At 43.0% G+C, this 25,497-nt stretch overlaps 1 protein-coding gene across 1 annotated transcript; it reads right to left on the reverse strand.

Moving 5' to 3' along the window:
* Positions 1–250: 250 nt before the first annotated feature.
* LOC100068982 (BPI fold-containing family A member 1-like) lies at positions 251–3,713 on the reverse strand. Its single transcript, XM_023625935.2, has 5 exons — positions 3,554–3,713; positions 3,249–3,405; positions 1,689–1,796; positions 1,229–1,378; positions 251–335 (listed from the first exon to the last, which is right to left on the reverse strand). The coding sequence occupies exons 1-5, from the start codon at positions 3,711–3,713 to the stop codon at positions 251–253; spliced, it is 660 nt and encodes a 219-aa protein (XP_023481703.2).
* Positions 3,714–25,497: the final 21,784 nt, after the last annotated feature.

Raw genomic sequence — 25,497 nt, forward strand, 5'->3', positions numbered from 1 at the left:
GCTGGGAGCTTCTCAGGGCAGAGGCCAGTCCTGTTGACTTGTAGTTGGACCAGCACAGGGCCTGGTCCAGAGCAGGCACAAACCAATGTATTTTGAAAGATGGGAAGAAGAAACACGCACAGATGGGTGAATAGAGAGATAGACTGGTGGAAGGAATTTACTTATCAAGCTGAGGGACTCAAAAAGCTCACCCCAGGGGCCTCTTTCAGCCTGATAAGCTCTAAGAGCCAAGGATCAGGAGCCCCCACTTCTACCCACTTACCTTGTCCTGCACCAGCCCAGGAAGGATCTTGCCGAATCTTTCGGAGAGGCAACGAAAGGGGACGGGGACCCATCTGAAAGGAAAAAGCCATGGGGTGATGCAGAGGCGTGGGGTTGGTATGGAGAAGCCTTCAGAAGGGCCACTGTGCCCATGGCAGTCTCAGCACCAAGAAACTGAGAATGGGCCATGTCCATCCACACCCACATGCCAGCAAACACCAAGGGGCCTATCCAAAGGGAGTGACACCCTACACAGCAGTGTGCACAGTAGGTGTGTGTAGAATAAACACATAGTTCCAGTACACAGTAGGTGTGCAATGAGACTTTGTAGAATCTATAGATGGTTGAACAGTGAATAGTATGCAGTTGTCATGAGGATTCAACGAGATGATACATGTGAAGCACAGTATATGTGTCCAATAAATGTGAGCCATGATGAGAACGACTCCTCCATATTGTGCCAGACTCAGTGTCCCTTGTGACAATTACTGAAATCCGTAACCCAGTTAAGCTCCAGAGCTATTTTACCCCTTACTGGGACAAAGCACATTCAAACCGATTATCTTAGTGCATTCTGTCAGCAACCCCGATGTAGCTCCATATTACTGTTATCTGAGGAAGCTGAGACTCAAGTTGAGAAGCAGTGTCCAAGTTCACACAGGAAGCCCTCCACCTCTCTCCATGCCCCTCTGGTAGCTGGAACTTGAACTCAGATTTCTTGTTGCCTAAACCAGCATAAAATTAGTCAATCCAGCCTCAGAAGGGATAAGTGACTATTTACCCATCCGCTTACCTTCTCATCTACCCCTCTATCCTCCCATCCATCCATCTTCCCTCCCTCCTATCCATCTTCCCACTCTTCCATCCTCTCACTCATCCATTTTCCCATTGTTCCATCTTCTCAGCCATCCATCCGTCATCCCATCCTATTGTCTCTGGGCAGCAGAAGCCACCTCTCTGGCCTCACCTTTCAAGCAAGATGATGTGCAGGCTGCCAGGGGAGTGAGTGCAGCTGCCAAGGACCATGTAGAAGTTGTACTCGTCATCTTTCAAAGGTAAGAGTTGTGCGGTGACATTTAGCTTTGCAACCAGCTTTAACAGACTTCCAACCAGGGGCCTGCAGAGGAGACAGTCTGCTACCACGTTCCAAGGCAGAGGAGGCTTTTTCTTCTTGCTAAGAATGCCACCCTCACCTCACTCCACATAGCCCACATCTGTACTCCTCTCATTTCCCAGTAGGGGAAGCCAAGGCTCAAAGAGGTTAATTGAGTTTCCCAAGTGACCCAAGGTCACTCAGTATAGGAGCAAAAGAGCTGAAGTTGGAGACTCATGTCTGTTAAACTTCAACGCCCCCTTTTTGGTTCCCCATGGTCATCAGAGTCTCCTTTGGTGAATCATCTTCTGATCCTGTCTTGGAGCCCACTCACACATTCACATTGAGGGTCATGCCCAGAGGAATGATGACATAGAGACCACGGGCATCACGGCTCTTCACAAGGCCAAGATCCAGCATCTGGGGATTAGTGACCTTCACACTGCCCAGGGAGCAACATTGGAGGAAGAAACATTAGGTCCTCCAGCCCAAAAGCTAGAAACACATTTAACCAAACTTTACCCACCCCAGAGGTGGAGCTACCCAGAAGGGGTGTCTTGCAGCAAAAGCCAGATGGGTTTTGAGTCGTACATCAGTCTTTCTCAACCTATGCACTGAGTCAGATCCCGACACACACATGGCCCTCTCCTCATCTCAAGTCCACGAGCTATTCCAGGATAGAAACTGTGTTTGGGTTATATTTGTATCCTGTATGCCAACTTAGAGACTTACAAAGAAAGGGTCTACTCCACGTTGGTTGACTTTGTGGATTGATGAACAGGTGGGTAGATGGATACGTGGGTGGGTGCATGGAAAAGTAAGTGGTTAGATGTAAGGAATGATGGTGAATGGATGGACAGATGGGTAAGTGGATGAGTGGATGATATACGGGCAACTGGAGTAGGTCTTTCATAAACATTTACCGTTAGGAGTCACTCATCCTGCCATGACCTTCAATGGCAGGTCAATCAGCCATGTTTCTCATGGAGATTGAGCAGGAAGTCAGAGAGAATGGAGAGAGGATGGAAGTAAGCCTCTTCTCTGGGCCGGCCACTGTGCCATGAGATTTACATTCCCTCCAGTCCCCCCAACAGTTTCTTTCTGTGGGCACCATAATCTTCTTTTTACAGATGGAGAAACCAAGCACAGAGAGACTGAGTGCCTTGTCCCAGGTCACCCAGCAAGTACATGGTGAATTTAGAAATCAAACTCGAGGCTATCTGTCTCTCTTCAAGTCAGGAGCAAGCACCTGAGTGGGAAGGAATCTTGGAAATGGCTTTGATCCAGCCCTCTGAAGGACTCAGACTTCTCCAGCTCCCTGGCATCAAGCTTTCCATTATTGCTCCTCGCATGGAGACCTCTCAGGTGTCTCGTGGGAAACACTGTGTTAGATTATTGCATGGACATCACATTGACGATATAATTGAGGAGAGAAGCTTACACTTTCTTGCTTATATCGAAGGCCACGTATGTTCTAAGGGATTCCACAGGCGAGGAGCACAAGATTATCATGTGTGATGGAAAAAGCCTTGACCTGGACTTGAGTAAATTGGAGTCAGGTCCCTTACTCCACATCAGTCAAGTTGTGTGAGAACAGGCTCCTTTCTGTGCCTCAGTTTTTCCATCTGTAAACTGGGGTTTATCAAATCAACCTCAAAGGGCTGTTGGGAGGATTATAGATGATACTGGGGACTCAGGACATGCTTCAGGACTGGGGGCAATTACTGGTTCAAGAGGGCTGTTATTCTCTACCAGACTGTGAGAAGGGTCTCAGACTGAGTCCTGGGCTCATGTTCAGACCACCCCCGCCCTCCTTCAGGACAACTGGGTGGGCTGTCAGATCTCCACTGGGGGTTTTCTGCTGGGGACAAGGCCCTATTTCAGGGCTACTCACTCAATGATGTTCAGGAAAGGCATTGCTGAAACCATTTTCCCAAGCAGGCCCCTAAACAGGCTTCTGGAAGTGACTCCTTCAGCCTTCAGAGCATCCGAGAGTGGAAGATTTTCGAGACTGCCCAACAGACCCTCAGAGAGCAAGCCATGGCTGAGAGCTGGAAAGGGGTATAGGGGTCCTCCGGGGTCAGATCGGACAATTCCAAATCCTTAGCCCCACTCCCCCATTCATCCCTGCCCCCCTCCCTCCACTGGACAGCTGAACACACACACAGCTGAAACAGGAAGTCACAGACTCTCACTTACCACTGCTCAAGCTTCCGGGAACATCTGGGATACTCACTTCCACGTCCGGAATCATAGACGAGGGCAGAGTTGGGTCCAGGGGCGAGGGCATGGCTTCCAGCAGGGCTGTGGTCTGGGCCAGGAGCCCACAGAAGACAATGAGGGCCCCAATTCGAAACATCTTCTCTCTTCCTATCTGAGAACAGAGCAACCAGTCCAGCATGACACAGATACCAGAGAGGAATTGATCCACCTGCGCCCTCCCCCAGAACACCAGGGAGAGAAGATCCATAGCTAACACCACTCCCCATTTCCTCCGAGCCAGGCCTCAGGGTGAGCACTGCACACTCAGTAACCGATGTCATCCCAACCACACCCTAAGACGTGGGCACTCATCACTCGCATTGCACAGGTGAAAAAATGGGGGCCTAGTGAGCTTAGGTAACCTCCCCCAAGGTCACAGGTACACAATGGAGATGGGATTTAGAGCCAGATCTGTTTGACCCAGAAGCCTCTGTTTAAACTAAGTGACCATCAGATTGACTCTCCAATTGAGCTTGCTCACAGTGGTTTGAATTAGACAAAGTCAATGAAAAGTTAAACACAGATGTGGCTGAGGAACTAACTGCTTTGCCACTATCCCCATTACATCCTTCGGTCTGGGTCCAGCCCTCAATGGTTTGTGGATGTCCTTGCAAGTCACAGAATATCAGAGTTCACACCTCATAGCCACCATCTCATCCAGACCAGCGCTCAGGAAATCCTGTGGCCGTCCAAAGTCCTCGTTGCACCAGGAAAACCAGGGAATCAGAGAGGGGTAATGACTTTCCCAAGGTCACACAGCAAATTGATAGAAGAGTTGTGGTCAGAGGTAGGTCTCTGAACCCTCCCCTCAGCCCCTTCCACACACACACACTCCACACACACATTATCTTTCTTACACTTTCTCTTTTCTCTTCTCCCACAAGCAGATCTGGACAAACTTCTGGGGCAACCCCTGACGTCTGACTGCCTTTTGCACCATCCTCTCCCAGATGCCATCAACCCTCTCAAGGGCCTATTTGACAGCCAGCAAAGGTGCCCAAAATTGGGACTGATTCTTACACTTTGGAGACACCTGTTTTGGACAAAATTCCATCAACTGGCTGATTTCTCCAAAGCACCATCCTTGTTGTGGCCGGCTGGGATTGAAAGAGCCTGTTGTGGCTTGCCTGGGGAGGTAACTTGGATCGGGGCCTCTGAATCCCTTTTGGGAAATAGATCTTTTATGGATCTAATGAAAGCTAAGGAGCCTAGTCCCAGAAAAATGCATCAGAATGTACAAAATTGGGTTATTTTAGATTTGTGGATCCTGATCTGAATCCACAAGTGCAAACTCAAGCTAAAACTCCTACTGTAGAGATTTTGATTTAGGGCATGAAGAGCAGACACATGAGAGAACCCGAACGTGGAATTTCTGCAGTGTCCCCTGCAGCCATGAGCTCCCCATCACCATCAAATTCCCTGCTGCTGAACATTTCTACTTTGAGGTTTCCGGTCTCTTAGGGAAGCAGAGTGAATGACGATCCCACACCCCCCAAAATGCCCAGCTCTGTTTCTCTTGAAAGACCCCCAGTGAGTGATCCTAACTGCAGTCAGCCAAGGCCCGGCCCACAGTGAGGAGCCTGGGACCCCTGCCGCCATGGGCAGCGGAGCAGAAGCAGATCAGGCAGGTCTCACCTGGGCTTCTCAGAGGTCCTGGCGGCTGTCCTGGTCTCCTCTTCCCTCTCCTGTTCGCTTCTGCTGAGGAGGCAGCCTCTTTTATAGTGTGGGAATCAGGAAATGTGTGATCAGATGAAGGGTTTCTAGATAATTCAGAATTCTGCAGTCTGGTGGAGTCCTTCAGGGCTCTCTAAATTAAATAATTGCCAATCACATAAGTAGGTGGGACAGTTAAGACATTTGATCGGCAAGATAAACAGAGAACAACTTGAGAAGGGGCTGTTGCTCAAGACTTCATGTTCCATGAGTGGGGCTCAGGTTGGGGACCCATGCTCTGAGGTGGCCTGGAAGATCAAATTTGGAACACTGCGAGAGGCAGCCAACTGTAACCAGGAAGGGATCTCGGGCTCATATCTAGGCTCTTCCATTCCTGGTCCTATTCTTTCTCTCCAAATTGTCAAAATGTCAAAAAGAGCATCTGTCTCTGATTTCCCTACTTCTGGGACATCTGAGTCTCTCTTGCATGACAGTTCCATGCTGGGGGTGATACATCCTCACCAGAACGCTGGGAGGAAGGGGCTGCTGCTCCTCCTCCACAGATGAGGAAACTAAGGCACAGCAGGGACAAGTGCCCAAAGACACAGGGAGGATGTGGCAGAGTCAGAACTCAACTCACTGGATACTAATAACCATACTAACAGTGTCAACAGCTGACACTTGCTGAGCTCTTGCTGTATGCCAGGCCCGGCGTTGCTTTTCACATACAGCATCTCATGAATCCTCGTAAGTTTGTGTGAGGTGGGAATGAAGACCCCCATTGACAAGGGGAAACTGAGGCTCAGGGTGTGAGTTGACACATCCAGAGTTGTACAGTGGGATGGGGCCGAGGCATCTACACTCCGGTCCTTTCTCTGAGTCACTGAGCTGAGGGACAAAGATGCCTTCTGAACACTCACTGACCATTTTGCTTTGCTGCATCCTTGAATTTCACACTTTCCTGAAATTTCGCTTTTATATCCTGGAAAAGTCTTTCCAGCTTCCCAGGCCTGAGGGATGCTGTGCATCCTGGTCTCTACCTTTACCCTTTCTTCTTCCCTTCCACACAGGAAGTAACAGCATTTGTCCACACCAGTTGGGTCTTGGAATCTGTTTTACAGGTGAAAATACTGAGGAATGGAGAGATCAAGGTCTTAGAGCGTCAAGAACATGTCTTGCCCTGCTGAACCTAATGCCTTATTAGCAAAAGCAGAGAGAGAAGGTGGAAATGCACATTTCTTGAGGACCCACTATGTGCTGGGGGCTCTCCATATTTGAATCTTGTCTTGTCAGGAATGCTTGGTATGGTTTTCCCTCAATCATCAGATAAGGCAACCAAGGTTCAGAGAGGGTGACTACCTCCCAGGGACACACAGCAAGTGAGTGATGGAGTCAAAATTTGCCTCCGTGTCTGACATCCCTGTAATCAGTGGGCCACGCTGCCCTCCCTCCAGGTCTTCACTGGAAGCCCTCCCACTTCCTGAAAGAGTCTGGCCAATGACTCCAAGGGCTGGGGCGGTGGCTTTGAACTCCATTATCCATTCAAGCACTCGCTAGAGTCTTCCCACAGCTTGTATGCTGTCAGTCATCCTCAAAGGGGTCCTAGTTTTTGTTATCTTGGTGCAATTCTGACACGTCCCAGTTTTTATCTTGGCGCAACTCTCATGGGTGGGGTCAAGTTACTACTGTCTTTTGGGGAAACAGAGGCAGATAAGTCAGGGGACTGATTAAGTCTGTGCGGCCAGTTACTGGGCTCTTACAGCCTCTGGTTTGAAGCCAGGATGCGGCTTCTGTTATTCTGGCAGAAAGGGGACGGATTAGGGCACAGATGGCCCTGCTTCAAATGCTGTGACCCAGTCAAGTCTCTCCAAGTCTTGAGCTCCAGTTTCCACATCTGTAAAAGAGGAGGGCGATATCTACCTCACAGGGCTGTGGGGGATAACGTCGGGGGAGCTGGTGGGAATCCTGTCCATAAACACATGATCTAGACGTTTTTCCTTCTAATGTATCTACAGTTTTGTTATCATATCAAATGCCATTTTGCTGGGTAACAGAAACTTCCCCATTTTGCCCTGGGCTTTTATTTTTGTTCTAGAGACTTCATTTCTGCTGAGGCATCTGAAGGAGGCTGCCCTGTCCCTGTTCTGACTGGAAATACAGAGACATCCACATGCCATCTGGTCCCCGATGGAGGAGACCCTGTGCTTCCCTCCTGTCCAGATGCCTCTCTGATTTAGCATTTACTTCTCATTTCCTTGTTAGACACCCTGACTTTCCTACTGTTTCTTAATTCCTTGGGCAGGACCAGGGGAGCCAGCCCAGCCCCTCTGCCTGGACCCCTCTAGACCGTCCAGTTAATCTTCTCTCCCTGAGGTCTCATCCTCTCTCTTAGCTCTTCAAGGGAACATGGGCAGAGATGCCTCCTGTTCCTGAATCCACTGACTTAGGTTTTCTGTGTCCCTCCTCCCACGCCAAGTTTTGCCTGGGGAGCCGCAAGGGCATGAGACACTTTCCAGAACCCACCAGAACTATGTTCTCTTCTTTTCTCTTGGATCCTCACACTCCACCAACCCAACGTGGGGAGTTTTCTAGTCTTGGGGACAGGAAACCTTGCTTCAATTCACTGTATGTGTGCTATCCTTGATGTCGCCTATGCTCTGAGTTTTGAAATTGAAAAACCTAGACAAAAACATTTTTTTAAAAATTAGCCTACTGTAAAGTTAGCTTTTTCTCCTGGTGCACATTTCTATGAATATTAACTCTTGTGTGGGTTTATGTAGCTGCCATAATGATGAGGATATAGAACAGCTCCATCACCCCCAAAACCCCCTCTTCCTGCCCTTTTATAGTCACACCCTCCCCCACCCACTGATCTGCTCTCTGTCACTACCATTTTGTCAAAGACCCGGGCTGTGGAAATTCAAAAGCATTCTCTCTGCTTCTGCCAAAGTTGCCCTTCCTTGAAGCCACAGGGCTGCATGTTCCACTGTCCTGAACAGGGCAGGAGTCGTGGGGCGTGAGGAAACGTGGAAGGACACGCCGCTCACATTTGGAGACAGTGTTTTCCGCGTTGGTGACGTCAATGCCTTCCCTATATGTTCCTCAGAAACTGGAGGGGGTGCTCCTTTCTTCCTGCATATCAGATTGTGGCTGTGGTTGAGAGCCTTTACTGGTATCGTTTTTTGAATCAAGAGATACATTTTTAAAGGGCAGAGCTAATTTCATTTTTCAAGCGGCTCTGACCTGCGCAAGGTCTGTTCTCTAGAACGTGGGAGTGGGTTGCTGGTTCTGTTTCCTGGGAGGAGGGTCAGGAGGGGGCTGAGTTGGAGGGGGTCTTCCGATGGCTTTAGAAACCCCAGTGGTTTTCTTGAGGGGCAGAGGGCAAAAAGGGTTCACAGAGAGCTAGGTACTCCAATTTTGATGAGAAATAAATTTTCTTAAACAGAGTTTGCTTAAGTCAAGTTCCACTTACCTTAGAGATTAATCTTCCTCCCTACATTTACAGCTAATAATAATGATACCTTTCTACAAGACACTAACGCTTTATCCCATCTCTAAGAATCCTGTGGGGACACTGAGGCTCATGGAGGACAGTGACCTGCCCCAGGTCACCTCAGAGGGAAGAGATGATGTCAGAGTGTCATTAGGGCTGTCCAGCTTCAGTGCTCTCAACTTCAGGAGCAAGTTTGCATCTGAGAGTCTTCAGTTCAGAAAGTGCCCGCTCATGTTCTCTGGAGCCTCCCCACCTGAGAAATCAGGCAGCTGGGGTTCCAAGTCCAGGTCAGCCAATGACATTGAGCACAATTCTTCTCCTCTTCAAGCCTCAGTTTCCTCACCTATCACGTGGAGCTGACAGCACCCACATCCCGGGGCTGGGAGAGAGTTAATGGGGCTACAAGCAGCTCGTAGCCCAACCGCCGGCACAGTCAGAGCTCTGCAGTGGAAGGGCCTGGAAGTTACAGGCACAGACAAGGAGCGCTGGAGCGATCCTCTGAGCACTCAGGGCTGAATTGATGGTTAAATTACCCCCCACCCCAGACTCAGTATCATAATACAGGTCCATTGTGCAACAAGCTCTTTCAGGAGAAAACACGCTGAATCCTCAGCTCTGCGAACCTTAAAATGGAAGCAAAGAGAAGGGGAGAAACCCAAGGAGGCCGCTTGAAGAAGGAGGCCCCCAATCTGCCCTGGAGGATTAGGGAGTCAGAATTGAAAGATGGAGACATGGGGCTCTCTCCATATTTTCATCTCTGACCTCTGGACACTTCCTTCCCTGAGCTTGTCAATCCAGCTGAGCACGTATTTCATCATTTCCCCTCAGTGTGTGGGGAGGTGTCAGAAGGAAGGGAGGGAAGGCTGCAGGGGGTATTCACAGTGTTCAGGAGTGTGGGCTCTAGAGTGTGGCTGCCTGAGTGCAGTCAACTTGGTCTTTCCTGGCTGTGTGACCTTGGGCGAGGGACTTTCTCTCTCTGAGCCCAGTGTCCTCATGCATAAAATAGGATAGCAGGTTTGTACTTCATGGGGTTGCTGTGAGGATTTGCTGAGATGCTGAATGGAAGGTCCCAGCACCCAGCTTGGCGCACATCATGTCTTAACATGTGTGTGCTCCTATTATTAATGCGTCCATGTTATCTGCCCTTGATTTCTTAGTATGGTTTCCCTGCCCTTGGGTAGAGGAGGGAAGGATCAATATTTCAGAATTGAAGAGTCATTAATCAAATAATTAACAATGAATCAAATAACTTTTAATAAGCATTTCCCATGGAAATAGCACACAATAAACATTGCAAATTTTTCCACATACTCCTACAAACATCCTGCATGGTAAATATTTTTTATTTTAAAAATTTTTGTTAGGGCCTGGCCCTGCAGTGTGGAGGTTAAGTCCTGTGTGGTCTGCGCCACCTGGTTTGATAAAGTGGTCGTACGACTCACCTCCCACCCAAAGTGTGAGGGCCCCTGTTGCTCCACATCCTGTGAGATTTCTCTTCCCACTTTGCAGGTGAGGAAGAGCAAAAGGGAAAGTGCCTTGTCCCAAACCTAGCTAGTGAGTCATAGGACCAGCATTCATCCATCATTTAAGCTCACATATTTGCTGAGCTCACACGCTGTGCCAGCCCTGCACTGGGGAGGGGTGCCATTGGTCTCCCCAGTGCACGTGGTCCACACCCTCATGGAATTGCTCTTTGGGCTGGGTTGAATTTGAACTCAGATGTGTTCGGTGCCAACATTTATGCTTTTCCACTCCATCCCCCTTTCTCTACGCTCCCTTGGAGCCCAGCAAAGAGCTTGGCATGTAGGAGGTGCTCAATAACTGTAGGTGGACTGAATGAGTGAATGGGAAATCTCCACAGGGCCTTACATGCATTGATGAGCAAACCCATAGATGGGCTTCTGGCTGCAAATTACTGGAAAAGAAGAGTGTGTTCTTGGATATTTCTGGGCTGATGAGCAAACCCAGATACACTTATTCTCAAGATGGACCTTCGTTAAGTCTGACTTCTGGAACCTAAACCTCAGGACCCAGGCCGGGAGACCTCTGCACCTTCAGAGGTAGAATTTATTATGGGAGAGGACAGGACGTCCACAGGGTCTGTGGCAAAGGTCTTCGGGGCAGTGGAAGCCCCTCTCTGGGGAATGTCCTTCCAATCATCACTGAATCACTGGAGGACACTAAATCTGGCATGTGGAGGGTTGGCTGGATTCACAGTTGGTTGAGTTCCTGAGCAGCAGCCTGTTCTGTAAGGAGAAGAGGCAGTGTCAGTCACCAGCATGTCTGTCCCTCCAAATCCCAGGTCCACACTGAAGGGGACTCTCATGCATCCATTTGTGTTAGAAGTCTTTCCAAGGGCTATAGTGACATGCTGCTGCTGCTTCTTTTTTTTTTTTAACAATTTTTAAAATTTGAATTCATAATAGCTTACATCATTGAGAAATTTCACTTGTACATTATTTCTTGACTGTCACCGCATAAGTGCTCCCCTTCAACCCCTGTGCCCACCCCTCACCCTCCTTCCCCTGGTCACCACTGAACTGTTCTCTTTGTCCATGTGTTTGTTTATATTCCACATATGAGTGAAATCATCAGGTGTTTGCCTTTCTCAGTCTGGCTTACTTTGCTTAGTAAAATTCCCTCCGGGTCCATTCATGTTGTTGCAAATGGGATGATTTTGTCTTTTTATATGGCTGAATAGTATTCCATTGTGTATATATATCACATCTTCGTTATCCAATCATCAATCGATAGGCACTTGGATTGTTTTCATGTCTTGGCTACTGTCAATAGTGCTGCAATGAACATAGGGGTACACAGGTCACCTTGGATTGTTGATTTCAAGTTAGATTTCAAGGTAGATACCCAGTAGTGGGATGACTGGGTCATATGGTAGTTCTATTTTTAGTTTTTTGAGGGATCTCCATACTGTTTTCCGTAGTGCCTGCACCAGTTTGTATTCCCACCAGCAGTGTATGAGGGCTCCTTTTTCTTCACACCCTCTCCAACATTTGCTATTTTTCGTCTTGGTGATTATAGCCATTTTAACAGGTGTAAGGTGGTATCTTAGTGTACTTTTGATTTGCATTTCCCTGATGATTAGTGATGTTGAACATCTTTTCGTGTGTTTGGCCATCTGTATATCTTCTTTGGAAAAACGTCTGCTCATATCCTTTGCCCATTTTTTGATCGGGCTGTTTGGTTTTTTGTTACTCAGTTGTGCAAGTTCCTTATATATTATGGAGATTAGCCCCTATTGGATATATGGTTTGCAAATATTTTCTCCCAATTGGTGTGTTGTCTTTTGTTTTGATCCTAGTTTCTTTTGCCTTGCAGAAGCTCTTTAGTCTGAAGAACTCCCACTTGTTTATTTTTTCTGTTGTTTTCCTTGTCTGAGAAGCCACGGTATTCAAAAAGATCCTTTTAAGTTTGATGTCAAAGAGCGTACACCTATATTGTCTTCCAGGAGTTTTATGGTTTCAGGGCTTATCTTAAAATCTTTGATCCATTTTGAGTTCATTTTTGTGTATGGCATGAGATAATGATCTACTTTCATTCTTTTGCATGTGACTGTCCAGTTTTGCCAACACCATTTATTGAAGAGACTGTCTCTTCTCCATTTTATGCTCTTGGCACCTTTGTCGAAGGTTAGCTGTCCGTAGATGTATGGTTTTATTTCTGGGCTTTCAGTTCTGTTCCATTTATCTGTGTGTCTGTTTTTGTACCAGTACCATGCCGTTTTGCTCACTATGGCTTTGCAGTACATTTTGAAGTCAGGGATTGTGATGCCTCCAGCTTTGTTCATTTTTCTCAGTATTGCTTTAGCAATTTGGGTCTTTGGTTGCCCCATGTGAATTTTAGTGTTCTTTGTTCTATTTCTTTGAAGAATGTCATTAGGATTCTGACTGGTATTGCATTGAATGTATAGATTGCTTTGAGTAGTATGGACATTTTAACTATGTTTATTCTTCCAATCCATGTTCATGGAGTCCTTTCCACCTCTTTATGTTGTTATCTATTTCTTTCAATAATATCTTATAGTCTTCACTGTATAAGTCCTTCACCTCCTTAGTTAAATTTACTCCTAGGTACTTTATTCTTTTTGTTGCAATTGTAAATGGAATTGTATTCTTGAGTTGTCTCTCTGTAAGTTCATTATTAGAGTACAGAAATGCAACTGATTTTTGTAAGTTGATTTTGTACCCTGCAACTTTACTGCAGTTGTTGATTATTTCTGGTAGTTTTCTGATGGATTCTTTGGGGTTTTCTATATATGAGATCATGTTGTCTGCAAACAGTGAGAGTTTCACTTCTTCACTCCCAGTTTGGATTGCTTTGATTTCTTTCTCTTACCTAATTGCTCTGACCAAAACCTCCAGTACTATGCTGAATAAGAGTGGTGATAGTAGGCATCCTTGTCTGGCTCCTGTTCTCAGGCATAGCGTTCAGTTTTTGTCCATTGAGTATGATGTTGTCTGTGGGTTTGTCATATATGGCCTTTATTATGTTGAGGTAATTTCCTTCTATCCCCATTTTGTTTAGAGTTTTTATCACAAATGGCTGTTGGATCTTGTCAAATGCATTCTCTGCATCTATTGAGATGATCATGTGGTTTTTATTCCTCAATTTGTTGATGTGGTGTATCACGTTGATTGATTTCCAGATTTGGAACCATCCCTGTGTCCCTGGGATGAATCCCACTTGATCATGATGTATGAGCCTTTTGATGTATTGCTGAATTCAGGTTGCCAAAATTTTATTGAGGATCTTCACATCTATGTTCATCAGCAATATTGGCCTTTAGTTTTCCTTTGTTGTGTTGTCTATGTCAGGCTTTGGTATCACAGTAATGTTTGCCTCATAGAATGTTTTAGGAAGTGTTCCATCTTCCCTAATTTTTTGGAATATCTTGAGAAGGATAGGTATTAAATTCTCTCTGAAAGTTTAGTAGAATTCCCCAGGAAAGCCGTCTGGTCCTAGTCTTTTATTCTTTGGGATGCTTTTGATTACTGTTGCAATCTCTTGCCTTGTGATTGGTCTATTCAGATTGTCTGTTTCTTCTTGATTCAGCATTGGGAGGTTGTAAGAGTCTAAGAATTTATCCATTTCCTCCAGATGATCTGTTTTGTTGGCATATAGTTTTTCATAGTATTCTCTTATAATCCATTGTATTTCTTTTTTTTTTTTTAAGATTTTATTTTTTTCCTTTTTCTCCCCAAAGCCCCCCAGTACATAGTTGTATATTCTTCGCTGTCGGTCCTTCTAGTTGTGGCATGTGGGACACAGCCTCAGCGTGGTTTGATGAGCAGTGCCATGTCCGCACCCAGGATTCGAACCAACGAAACACTGTGCCACCTGCAGCGGAGCGCACTTAACCACTCGGCCATGGGCCAGCCCCCAATCCGTTGTATTTCTGTGGAGTCTGTTGTTATTTCTCCTCTTTCATTTCTAATTTTGTTTACCTGAGCCTTTTCTCTGTATTCTTTGTGAGTCTAGCGACAGGTTTGCCAATTTTATTTATCTTCTCAAAGAAACAGTTCTTTCTTTCATTGATCCTTTCTACTGCCTTTTTTGTTTCAATAGCATTTATTTCTGTTCTGATTTTTATTATTTCTCTCCTTCTGCTGACTTTGGGCTTTGTTTGTTCTTCTTTTTCTAATTCACTTAGGTGTAATTTGAGATTGCTTATTTGGCATTTTTCTTGTTTGTGAATGTGTACCTGTATTGTGGTGAATTTCCCTCTTAATACAGCTTTTGCTGCATCCCATATGAGTTGGTATGGGTATGTTGTCATTTTCATTTTTCTCCAGATATTTTCTGATTTCCCCTTTATTTTCTTCAATGATCCATTGCTTGTACAATAGCACATTGTTTAGTCTCCACATCTTTGTCACTTTCTCAGCTTTTTTCTTGTAATTAATTTCTGGCTTTATAGCATTATGAATGGAAAGATGGAATCCTCTTACATTTATTGAGGCTTGCCTTGTTTCCCAACATATTGTCTATCCTTGAGAATGTTCCATGTGCACTTGAGAAGAAGGCGTATTCTTCTGTTTTTGGATAGAGTGTTCTATATATGTCTATTAAGTCCAACTGGTTTAGCTTTTCATTTAATTCCACTGTTTCCTTGTTGATTTTCTGTCTGGATGATCTATCCACTGATGTGAGTAGAGTGTTGAGGTCCCCTGCTATTATTGAGTTATTATTAATATCTCCTTTTAGCTTTGTTAGTAGTTGCTTTATGAACTTTGGTGCTCTTGTGTTGGGTGCATAGATATTTATAAACGTTATTTCTTCTTGATGGAGTGTCCCTTTGATCATTATATACTGCCCCTCTTTGTCTCTCTTTACCTGCCTTATCTTGAAGTCTACTTTGTCTGATATAAGTATTGAGACATCTGCTTTCTTTTGTTTGCCATTAGTTTGGAGTATCGTCTTCCATCCCTTCACTCTGAGCTTGTTTGTCATTGGAGCTGAGATGTGTTTCCTGGAGTCAGCAAATTGTTGGGTTTTGTTCTTTAATCCATCTTGCCACTCTGTCTTTTTATTGGAGAATTCAGTCCATTTACGTTTAGGGTGATTATTGATGTATGAGGGCTTAATGCTGTCATTTTATCACTCATTTTCCAGTTTCCCTGAATTTCCCTTGTTTCTTGTCCTGTGTGTTTTGGTCTACCCATTGAATTATGTAGTTTTTAATGGTGTGTTTCTTTGTTTCTTCCTTATTTATTCTTCATATCTCTGTTCTGCTTTTTTGTTTAGTGGTTACCCTGAGGTTTGTATTCACAATTTCTTGTATGAGATAGTCCATTTTCTGATGGCCTCTTATTTCCTTTGTCTAAACTGACTCTGTCCCTTTCCTCCTCCACTCCTAAGTTGTTTTTCTCATATCTCATCCCATCTTGTGTTGTGAGTTTGTGGCTAAAGTGACAGGATTATCTTTGTTTTGGTGTTTTCCTTTCCTTTAGCTTAGTACTATAGTTGAATATTTGATATCCTATTCTGATTCTGTTTACCTATTTATCTCCTTATTCTGTGTTTTGTGACCTTTTCTCCCCGTTTTTTTCAGGTTGTAGGGCCTACCTGACGATTTCTTGTGGGGGGGTCTTGTGGCTATGAACTCCCTTAACTTTTGTTTGTCTGGGAAAGTTTTTATTTCTCCCTCATATCTGAAGGTCAATTTTCCTGGATAGAGTATTCTTGGCTGAATATTTTTGTCTTTTAAAGATTTGAATATGCCGTGCCGTTCTCTCCCAGCTTGCAATGTTTCTACAGTGAAATCTGCTGAAAGCCTGGTAGGGGTTCCTTTGTAGGCTATTTTCTTATGCCTTGCTGCCTTTAGTACTCTTTCTTTGTCATTCATTTTTGCCAGTTTTACTGCTATATGCCTTGCAATATATCTTTTTACATTGACAAATCTGGGAAATCTGGAAGCCTCTTTCACACAGACTTCCCTCTCTTTCCCTAGATTTGGGAAGTTCTCTGCTATTATTTGTTTGAACAAGCTCTCTGCTCCATTCTCCTTCTCTTCTCCTTCTTGAACACCTATAATTCTTATGTTGCATTTCTTCATTGAGTCAGATATTTCTTGGAGACTTTCTTCATTTCTTTTTAGTCTTACTTCTCTCTCCTCCTCGATCTGGAGCATTTCAACATGTCTAATGTCGATTATGCTGATACACTCCTCTAGGATGTCCACTCGAGCATTCAGGAAATATTTATTTTGTTTTATGTCTTCCATCTCTAAGGTTTCTGATTAATTCTTCTTTATAGTTTCAATCTCTTTTGTGAAGTAGTTCCTGAAGTCGTTGAATTGTGTCTCTACATTCTCTTTTATCTCATTGAGTTTTTTGATGATAGCTATTTTGAATTCATTGTCATTTAGCTTACATATTTCTGTGTCCTCAGGATTGAATTCTGGGTGTTTGTTATTTTCTCTCTTCTGGAGATTTGATGTAGTGTCCAATGTTGTTAGAGGAGGTGGGTCAGGTTTTTCGCATTCTGATATTATTTGGTTGCAGTTACTGCCTGTTGCCACTGGGTGGGGGTTGAGAGCTGCATATTCTGAGCCCTCTGCCTTCAGCTGAGATCCCAGGCAGTGGAGCAGGGCAGGGTGGGTGGGGAAGGGGTGCTTTTTCCTGTGTGCTCTCCCAGCCTTCTCGTTCTTGCTATTTTGTCTCCTGGGATGTTGGATTGATAAGGTCACTCCCTGAGAAAGCTCTCACCCCATTACAGGGCTTCCCTCTAGGCTGCAGAGGCCCTAGGGAGTCCTCGTTCCCTTGAACGAGCATTCCCCTCCCCCACTCCTTCCCTCATGGAGCCTCCTGCAGCAGTGACTGCATTCTTTACGGGAGGGAGTGGAGATCTCTCTTACCCCGCTCCAGCTCCTCTGAGAGGGTTCCAGCCTCTCCGACCTCTGTCATGTGGCTGCATGTCTTTCTGAAAGTTTTGTATTATGTTAGGATGTCCTATGTTGGAGTACGGATGCCCCTTTTTGTTTTATGTTGGAGGGGAGAGAGTCCTGGGCAAGTTCACTCTGCCATGATGCTGATGTCACTCGAGAAAAAGCTTTTCTTAAATCTGAAAAAAAAAAACACCAAAAACATCAAAAATCAGCAATATCTCAAGCAAAAACCCATAAAAATTATAATTATCCCTATCAGTTTATTTAGGCCTTTGTAAATGGTTCTTGATCTTATTCTTCTGTCAGCAGCTTATGAGGTCATCAGTTTCTCTGTTAAAGTTCTGTAATTTCTACCCAGTTTAGTTTTATGATCTGCATGTTTATCAGAAACCTGTACTTTAGAGTAAACACCGGGGTACTTTCCATGAATTTCTCTGAAGATGAAACATATTTGCAAAAACATCAGAATAAGACAGCAACTGTCTGCAAATAACAAAACATCTAAAACTGGCAATTGACAAAGACATTTGACCATCTCTGTGATATACAACATTTTGAGATAATGAACAGAATTATGGCTGACAGAACAGATCAAAATTTTTAGTGTTATATAATTTTGAGACACTGATATCAATAATATTTACCCACATATTACCATTTAAGAAAGTTTATTATTGTTTATTTGACAATGCTTCCCATGTAATCTAATATACCAGATAAGTCTAATTAGTTTACTATTTTTTCTTATAGGAAAAGAAAATCTCTCTGAGAAGTGTCAGGGGACCTCTGAAAATCCCCAGAGAAATTTTCTCTTCTCTTCCAGGTCAAAAGAAAACTTTTATTCAGGGCTTGAATATTTGTGTGTGGGGGAGCTTGTCAAAAATATTAAAAGGCAAAGAAAAATCCTTTATAACTTCTTTATTAAGAATAGACCAAAAGTTTAAGGAGATTATTGTTTTGAGAGAGAAAATCAAATTTTGATTTTGCACAAGCTTACTTTTGAGATTGAAACTTATTTACTTAATACATTTATTTTAATCTCAGCCAACTTGACCATACATAAAATTCTTTAGGGTTTTACTTTCACAAACCTTTTTTTACTTACTTTTTACATTCGGAATTTGTCCCAATACTTTAGGACAAATTTATTTTCCTTAACTCAAGAAACAAAAATATTTCCATTCTTTATACCTTTTTTACTGAAAATATATATTTTGCTTTCCCTGTGTACAGACCTTTTAGAAAGATGTGTTTTCTCATAGAAAATTCCTCAGCATACATAAAACACGTTTATCAGTAAACCTAAGCACTTTTCAGTTTTGTTGATATAAAAATCCAAAGGCAGACAAATATACGCTTAGTAGTTTAACCTTTAATGTTTTATCTTATATGGAAATGACCTAGATACCCAATAAACTGTTATTATTTAACTTAACTTAGTAAAGCTATAAAGTTTGTTTCCAAAAAGATTTTGGAAGCTGTCTTTTTTAGTATGCAGACTATAAAACATAATTATTGTACTTAAAAATTCTTACCCAGTTTTAGCAACTATTTTTAATTATTCTTAAAAACTTCATTTGACATTAAAGCAGTTAACCATCATTTTAAGTTGTCTTAAGTACATACATCATAATGCATATAATTATTCTTAAAAAGTTTTCCCCAAAACTTTTATCCTTTTACATTATTTAGTTTACCTGTCTTTAGCAATTATATTTAGATCATACACAAAAAACTCATGAAACATCAAACAAAATTAGTTATTGTACTAAGTTATTAGTTTTGCTGATAAATTTTGTAACAGACATAACATGAGTTCATTTGACCAGTAAACCCACGCTGTATGTTTGCATTATATCCAATGCTGGTAACTTTGAGGATATGTCTATTTTAAATCAAACCAGGATCTTATTTACTTAAGATCATTTTATATCATGTTCAATAACTTTGTCTTTTAGAATTTTTGGCATATTAATCAAAGACTGTGTTCCATTATGAGAGGTTTTGAATCCTCTCTTTTCTGAAACAGAGGTTTCCCAGAATGGCCATTACAATTTTAAGTTATCTCAGAAGTTTATTTTTTTTAAGATTTTTTAAATTTTTTTTCCTTTTTCTCCCCAAAGCCCCCCTGTACATAGTTGTATATTCTTCGTTGTGGGTCCTTCTAGTTTTGGCATGTGGGACGCCGCCTCAGTGTGGTTTGATGAGCAGTGCCATGTCCGCGCCTGGGATTCAAACCAACGAAACACTGGCCGCCTGCAGCAGAGCACGCGAACTTAACCACTCTTCCATGGGGCTAGCCCCAGAAGTTTACTTATTTTTACTTGCTTAATTTTAGATCAGGAATTTCAGGGGAACTGAAGTTATGTCAACTTTGCCTGGATGTTTTCTTTGGGAATAAATGTTATGTCTAGCTGGGAATGCTTTCCCTATGTAATATTGTAATACCAAAACTTGTTAATGGAATTCTAATGTAAGTTATAATTAAAAGTATAAGAATTGGTAAAATTAAGATAAAATTTGGTAAAAATTGGTATGTTTAAATGGGCTGATTTCAGTTCACCCAAACTGGTGTATTTACATAGGCAATTGGAAAAGCCAGCTACAACAGCAGAAAGCCTGTTTTAATCTTTTGAGGCTTCTAAATAAAATCAGAAATTCTTTACTGCCTCTTTAAGAGAAAATAATTAAACATGCCAGCAGCCAAAGCCAAATCTGCTGCTTTTCTCTCCTCTCTTGCTGAGCTTCCCAGCAACCTGAGCTTTGCTTCAACTCCCCTGAAATTCGTGATCTAAAATTAAACAAGTAAAAATAAGCAAACTTTTGAAATAACTTAAAAATGTAATGGCCATTCTGGGAAACCTCTGTTTCAGAAAAGAGAGAATTCAAAATCTCTCATAATGAAATGTAGTCTTTGATTAATATGTCAAAACTTCTAAAAGACAGTTATTGAACATGATATAAAATGATCTTTGATAAGTAAGAGCCTGTTTAAATATGCTGGTTTGATTTAAAACAGACATATCTCAGATTTATCTGCATTGGATATGATACAGAAATACAGCCTGGGTTTCCTGGTCAAATGAGCTCATGTCATCTCTGTTACAAAACTTGTCAGCAAGACTAATAACTCAGTATAATAGCTGATTTTGTTTAATGTCTCATGAGGTTTTTATAGATAATCTAAATATAATTGTCGAGAACAGGTAAATTAAATAAATGCAAAAAAGGATAAAAGATTTTGGAAAAACGTTTTAACAATAATCATATATTATGGTGTATTTACTTAAAACAACTTAAGATGATAGTTAACTGCTTTAATGTCACATGAAGTTTTAAGAGTAGTTTAAGCCTAATTGTTAAAACTGGGTAAGAATTTTTAAGTACAGTAATTATGTTTTATAGTCTGCATACTTAAAAAACAGCTTCCAAAATCTTTTTGGAAACAAACTTTATAGCTTTACTAAGTTAAGTTAAATAATAACAGTTTATTGGGCATCTAGGTCATTTCCACATAACATAAAATATTAAAGGTTAACTACTAAGCATATGTTTGTCTGCCTTTGGTTTCTTATATCAAAGAAACTGAAAAGTGCTTAGGCTTATTGATAAGCATGTTTTATGTATGCTGAGAAATTTTGTATGAGAAAACATATTTCTAAAAGGTCTGTATACAAAGAAAGTAAAATATATGTTTTCAGTAAAAAGGTATAAAGAATAAAAATATTTTTGTTTCTTGAGTTAAGAAAGATAAATTTATCCTAAAGTACTGGAACAAGTTCTGAATGTAAAAAATAAGTAACCAAAGGTTTGTGAAAGTAAAGCCCTAAAGAGTTTTGTGCATGGTCAAGTTGGCTAAGACTAAAATAAATCCAATTAAGTAAATAAACTTATATGTTAAAAGTAAACTGGTACAAAATTAAAACTTGGTCTCCTCTTTCTTAAAAGGATAATTTTCCTAGACTTTTCATCTGTTCTTGATAAAAAGATTATGAAAAGGTTTTTTTTTTTTTTGGCTATTTTAACTCTGTTTCCCCTTGACTGTTTCTGTTGTCACTTTGAATAGATACCTGAACGTGGTTTCGCAGTGAGTTTTGTTTCCTATCTGCACAAATGTTTTAAAGCTTTTAATATTTTTGACAAGCTTCCCCAAACACACAAATATTCAAGTCATGAATAAAAGCTTTCTTTTGACCTGGAAGAGGAGGGAGAGTTCCTCTGGGGATTTTCAGAGGACCCCTGGGACTTCTCAGAGAGATTTGCTCTCTTCCTATAAGAAAAAAATACTAAATTAATTAGGCTCGTTTGACATATTAGACTATATAGAAAGCGTTGTCAAATAAGTAATGATAAACTTTCTTAAATGGCATTATGTGATTGAGTGTTATTGATACAAGTATTTTAAAGATTATCTAAAATTCTGATCTGTTCTCATTGTCAGCCATAATTTTAGTTATTATCTCAAAGTGTTGTACATAACAGAGATGGTCAAATGTCTTTGTAAATCGCCACTTTTGGGTGTTTTGTTATTTACAGACAGTTGTTTGATGTTTTTGCAAATGTGTTTCATCTTCAGAGAAATTCATGGAAATGTCTCTGACACTAGAAATACAGGTTTCTAATAAACTTTGAGATTATAAAACTGAACTGGGTAAGAAATTATAGAACTCTAACAGAAAAACTGATAACTTCAGGAAACTGCTAACAAGATTAAGATCAAGAACCAATTACACAGGAAAAAATAAACTGATGAGGATGATTTTAATTTTTGATTGACATATTGCTGATTTTTGATGGTTTTTTTCAGTTTTAAGAAAACTTTTTCTCTATTCTCTTAAGGAACTATGATTTATAGCAATCTGTAAACAAAATTGAAGCATTCATCTTTTTCTCCCCATCTGAGCCCTCCAAAATGCAAAAACCCCTGATGAGTAAGTATTCTTATTCTTATGGCAATATAGTTGTTTGCATAAATTCAATAAGAATCTGTTCTTCTTATAACAGGACACGATTAGAAACACTGGTTATAACACCAAGGCTTTGACTGGAACATCATATTTGAGCAAAACACAAAGCTCAGATATGACAAGACAGCTTTTGAGGAACAAAGGTTGACATTCTGGAATAAAGCCACTTGGAAATATTGGCCTGGTACCTTGCTTATGGGTTCAGAGACCTGGCAAGGTTGAGCAAAGAATGTTGCTCCCTGTGGCAGACACAAGGAACCTCAATATTTTGGGGAATCTCAAGAAGAGAGGGATTCACCCAAATCTGTAGGTACTGCAGGTGGAATCTGATGACAGGTCCTTTGCTTGGCTTTCGTCGAGAGACTTTTAAAGTTCAACCTGAGATTCCTTACAAGGTTCCAGCAAAGCATATTTGAAAGAGCCTATATAATCAATTACTATTCTTGCTGTACTTATGTAAATAATTATGCCAAATTTATTAAAAACTAGAACTATTTTGCAAACCAGTTAGTCTTAATTTGACTATGTCTAGTGAAACTGAGGGTAATTTTAGAGAGAGAAAAATTATGTTTCAATAGAAACTATAATACATATGTGTAGATGTTGGATTTGGGTTCTGTCAATTGTCTTCAAGATTTTTTGTTACATCTGTTAACCGGACTGGATCCTGAATTCTTCTAGTCTCCTGAAATATCTGGCTACAAACCTCCAAACTAACATTTTCAGGATTTTTCCCCATCATTTTCACTCGGAATCATTGAAAACAAAACCTGCCTTTTTTCCCCTGAATCCTTGCAAACTGAAGCTGGAGGACTTGAGACAAACTTAGGAGAGACTCACGTCTGCTGCTGGGTGAGCCTCTCAGAAAGCCACCTGCATGCCCGATGACACCATCAGGGACATTGCAAACTGCAAAAGATGCTTTGAGCCTGACTTCTAGGAATCTTGGTTGGCTGCCCCCTGGGCTCAAGAACTACTTTATAATTTGCTCCAACCATGCACCTTGTTTTTCTCTTTTTGTTTCTCTAGGAAAACTTCTTATTAAAATACCTGGTTACTCACATGATACAGGCCTAACTTTGGGAGCCTACATGCATCATCACTTTATTAAAAGACTGCTTCAGTGAGATGGAACAAACTACGCCCTGATTCAGCAGGAAGTAGCTAGATTGGTCGCCACCCCAAATCCCTCAAGATTGAAGGATGGACATAAAATAGGGGGGAACTGATACCGACCCTGATATCAGTTTCCCTACATTTAACCCAGTATATATGGGGTTAAAACCAAAACACTTTTTCCCTGCTTACTCCCTGGCTTCCTGGCTCCAGAATCCACTATCCTCCATGGAGAAAGACACTGGCAAGGACGAGCACTTGGATTCATTATTTCTTCCCTGCAAAGAGCCAGGCTGGCGGGAAAGCTCCAACCAGCAAGGCCATATGCTCCCCCACCCCCACCTAAAACCCCAAAGAAAAACCTTTCCTTTTAGCTTTTCGGGGAGTTTGGGATTTCAGTGTTAGCTGCCCTCTCTCCTTGTTCAGCACTGTGCAATAATAAAATTCCTACTTTCTTCCACTACCTCCAGTGTCAGAGATTGTCTTGCTGCACAACAGGTGAGAAAACTCACTTCAGGTTAGGTATCAAGGCAAGGATTTTATTTGGTCCACTGCCATACTTCCAGAGTCTGCACCATGCCTGGGGTAGGTTCCCAATACATAGTTGTTGGCTGAATAAATGAATGGACTCTGAGGGGCCATTCTCACGGGCATCTTCTGTTGCAGCGCTGATCAAATCCACCTGATGAACTCCAGCATTGGCCTGTTCGACGTAAGTATTAACAGATGGTCCCTGGAGACATGAGGGATAGCCAAGGATGGGCCATTTTGAAAAGACACATTGCTCAGGATCTGCTTTGAACAAGGCCCCCACAGGCAGCCCCGTGATGGGCTCCCTGGCCTCCCCATTATCAGCCACAAAGTCCAGCCTCCTGGCTCAGGCATTCACTGAGCGCCTAACAGAGCACTGGAACACAACATAGTAGAGCCATGGAGCCCCTGAGTGTGGGGGCAGCGGGGGCATCCCTCTAATGTGCCCCAATCCCCCACCCCCAGGCTGAGGGCCCACTGAGTTTGTGCTGCCCCCAGACTCTCCAGTTCCCTGGGAGCCCTCGCAGCTCTGACCAGCAGGGGACCTGGGATTCCAGCATCTCCCCCGACTGCCCTTGAGATGGAACAGCTGGGAGGACTCCAGATTCAGTCAGGGTGATGGTGCTCTTTCTCTCTCACAGTCTGAGCTTCTGAAAGACACCACCGCTGAGATGCTCACTTCCGCACTGCTGCCAAATGAAAATGGTGTGTCCTTTGCTGTCTGACCCTCCGCTCCCCAGGGCTTCACAGGCAATGCTTTCCTTCTGCTGCCCTCCTCTCCATGTGGGGCCCCTTGCATTCATTTCTGTCCAGCCTCAGAGACCAGTTCAAATCCATCTCCTCCAGGAAGCCTTTCCAGTCACCAACCTGGAAATGACCTCTCCCATCCCCAACTCCCCAGCCTCATTCCTTTACTCGTGGCAGAGCCCAGGCATGCCACGATGCACCAGGTAATGAATGGCCTCACAGGCCGACAGTAGGAGAAGACAGAGTGTCAGCAGCCAACAAGGTCACACTCCGTTTGCCTCAGGCAGGCCTGGGTTCGAGTCCGGACACCCCTCCTGCAGGCTGCCTGGCCTTAGACAAGCTGCCTTGTCATCCTGAGCCTCACTTGCTCCATCTGTAAAATGAGAAATAAGAGTACCTTCATCAGAGGTATAAAAAAGATGATTATGCAGAGAGCAAAAAGGGGTGCCAGGCACAGTCAGTGCTCAACGTTTCTTAGCCACAGCTGATGTTGGCATTGTTATCTGTGTCACTATGGTGGAAACCAGAGAAAAGGTAGAATTACTCTCATTAAGCCCCTGGTCATAGGGGTGGGGAGAACTTGGAACTTAGGCCAACCCTGCCTTTTTCATTTCTTTATTTGATTTGAGTGGGAAATGTCAAAACATAGATCCCTCTGCTGTGGATAATAGGAGCTCCGGACAGCTCTGGAGCAGAAGCATGAGAGGATGTGAGGAGCCAGACAGAAGCCAGTGCTGGAGGCAAAGGGTGGGGAGTTGAGGCTGGGAGATGCTGGGGCCAGAGAATGTGTGAGCAGAGGCAGAAGGGACGGTCTGAATCAGGCGTGCCAGGTCCCAAGCCCCCCTGTGGGAACTGTGAGCCTGCCCACGGCTGCCCAATGCCACCCCAGGCCACCAGTGTCTGACCACATTTGTTATTTCAGGCAAATTAAGTTCCAGGATCCCAGTGTCAATGGTGAAGGCCTTGGGAT

Source organism: Equus caballus, chromosome 22 (genome assembly GCF_041296265.1).
Source record: "Equus caballus isolate H_3958 breed thoroughbred chromosome 22, TB-T2T, whole genome shotgun sequence".
NCBI lineage: Eukaryota > Metazoa > Chordata > Mammalia > Perissodactyla > Equidae > Equus > Equus caballus.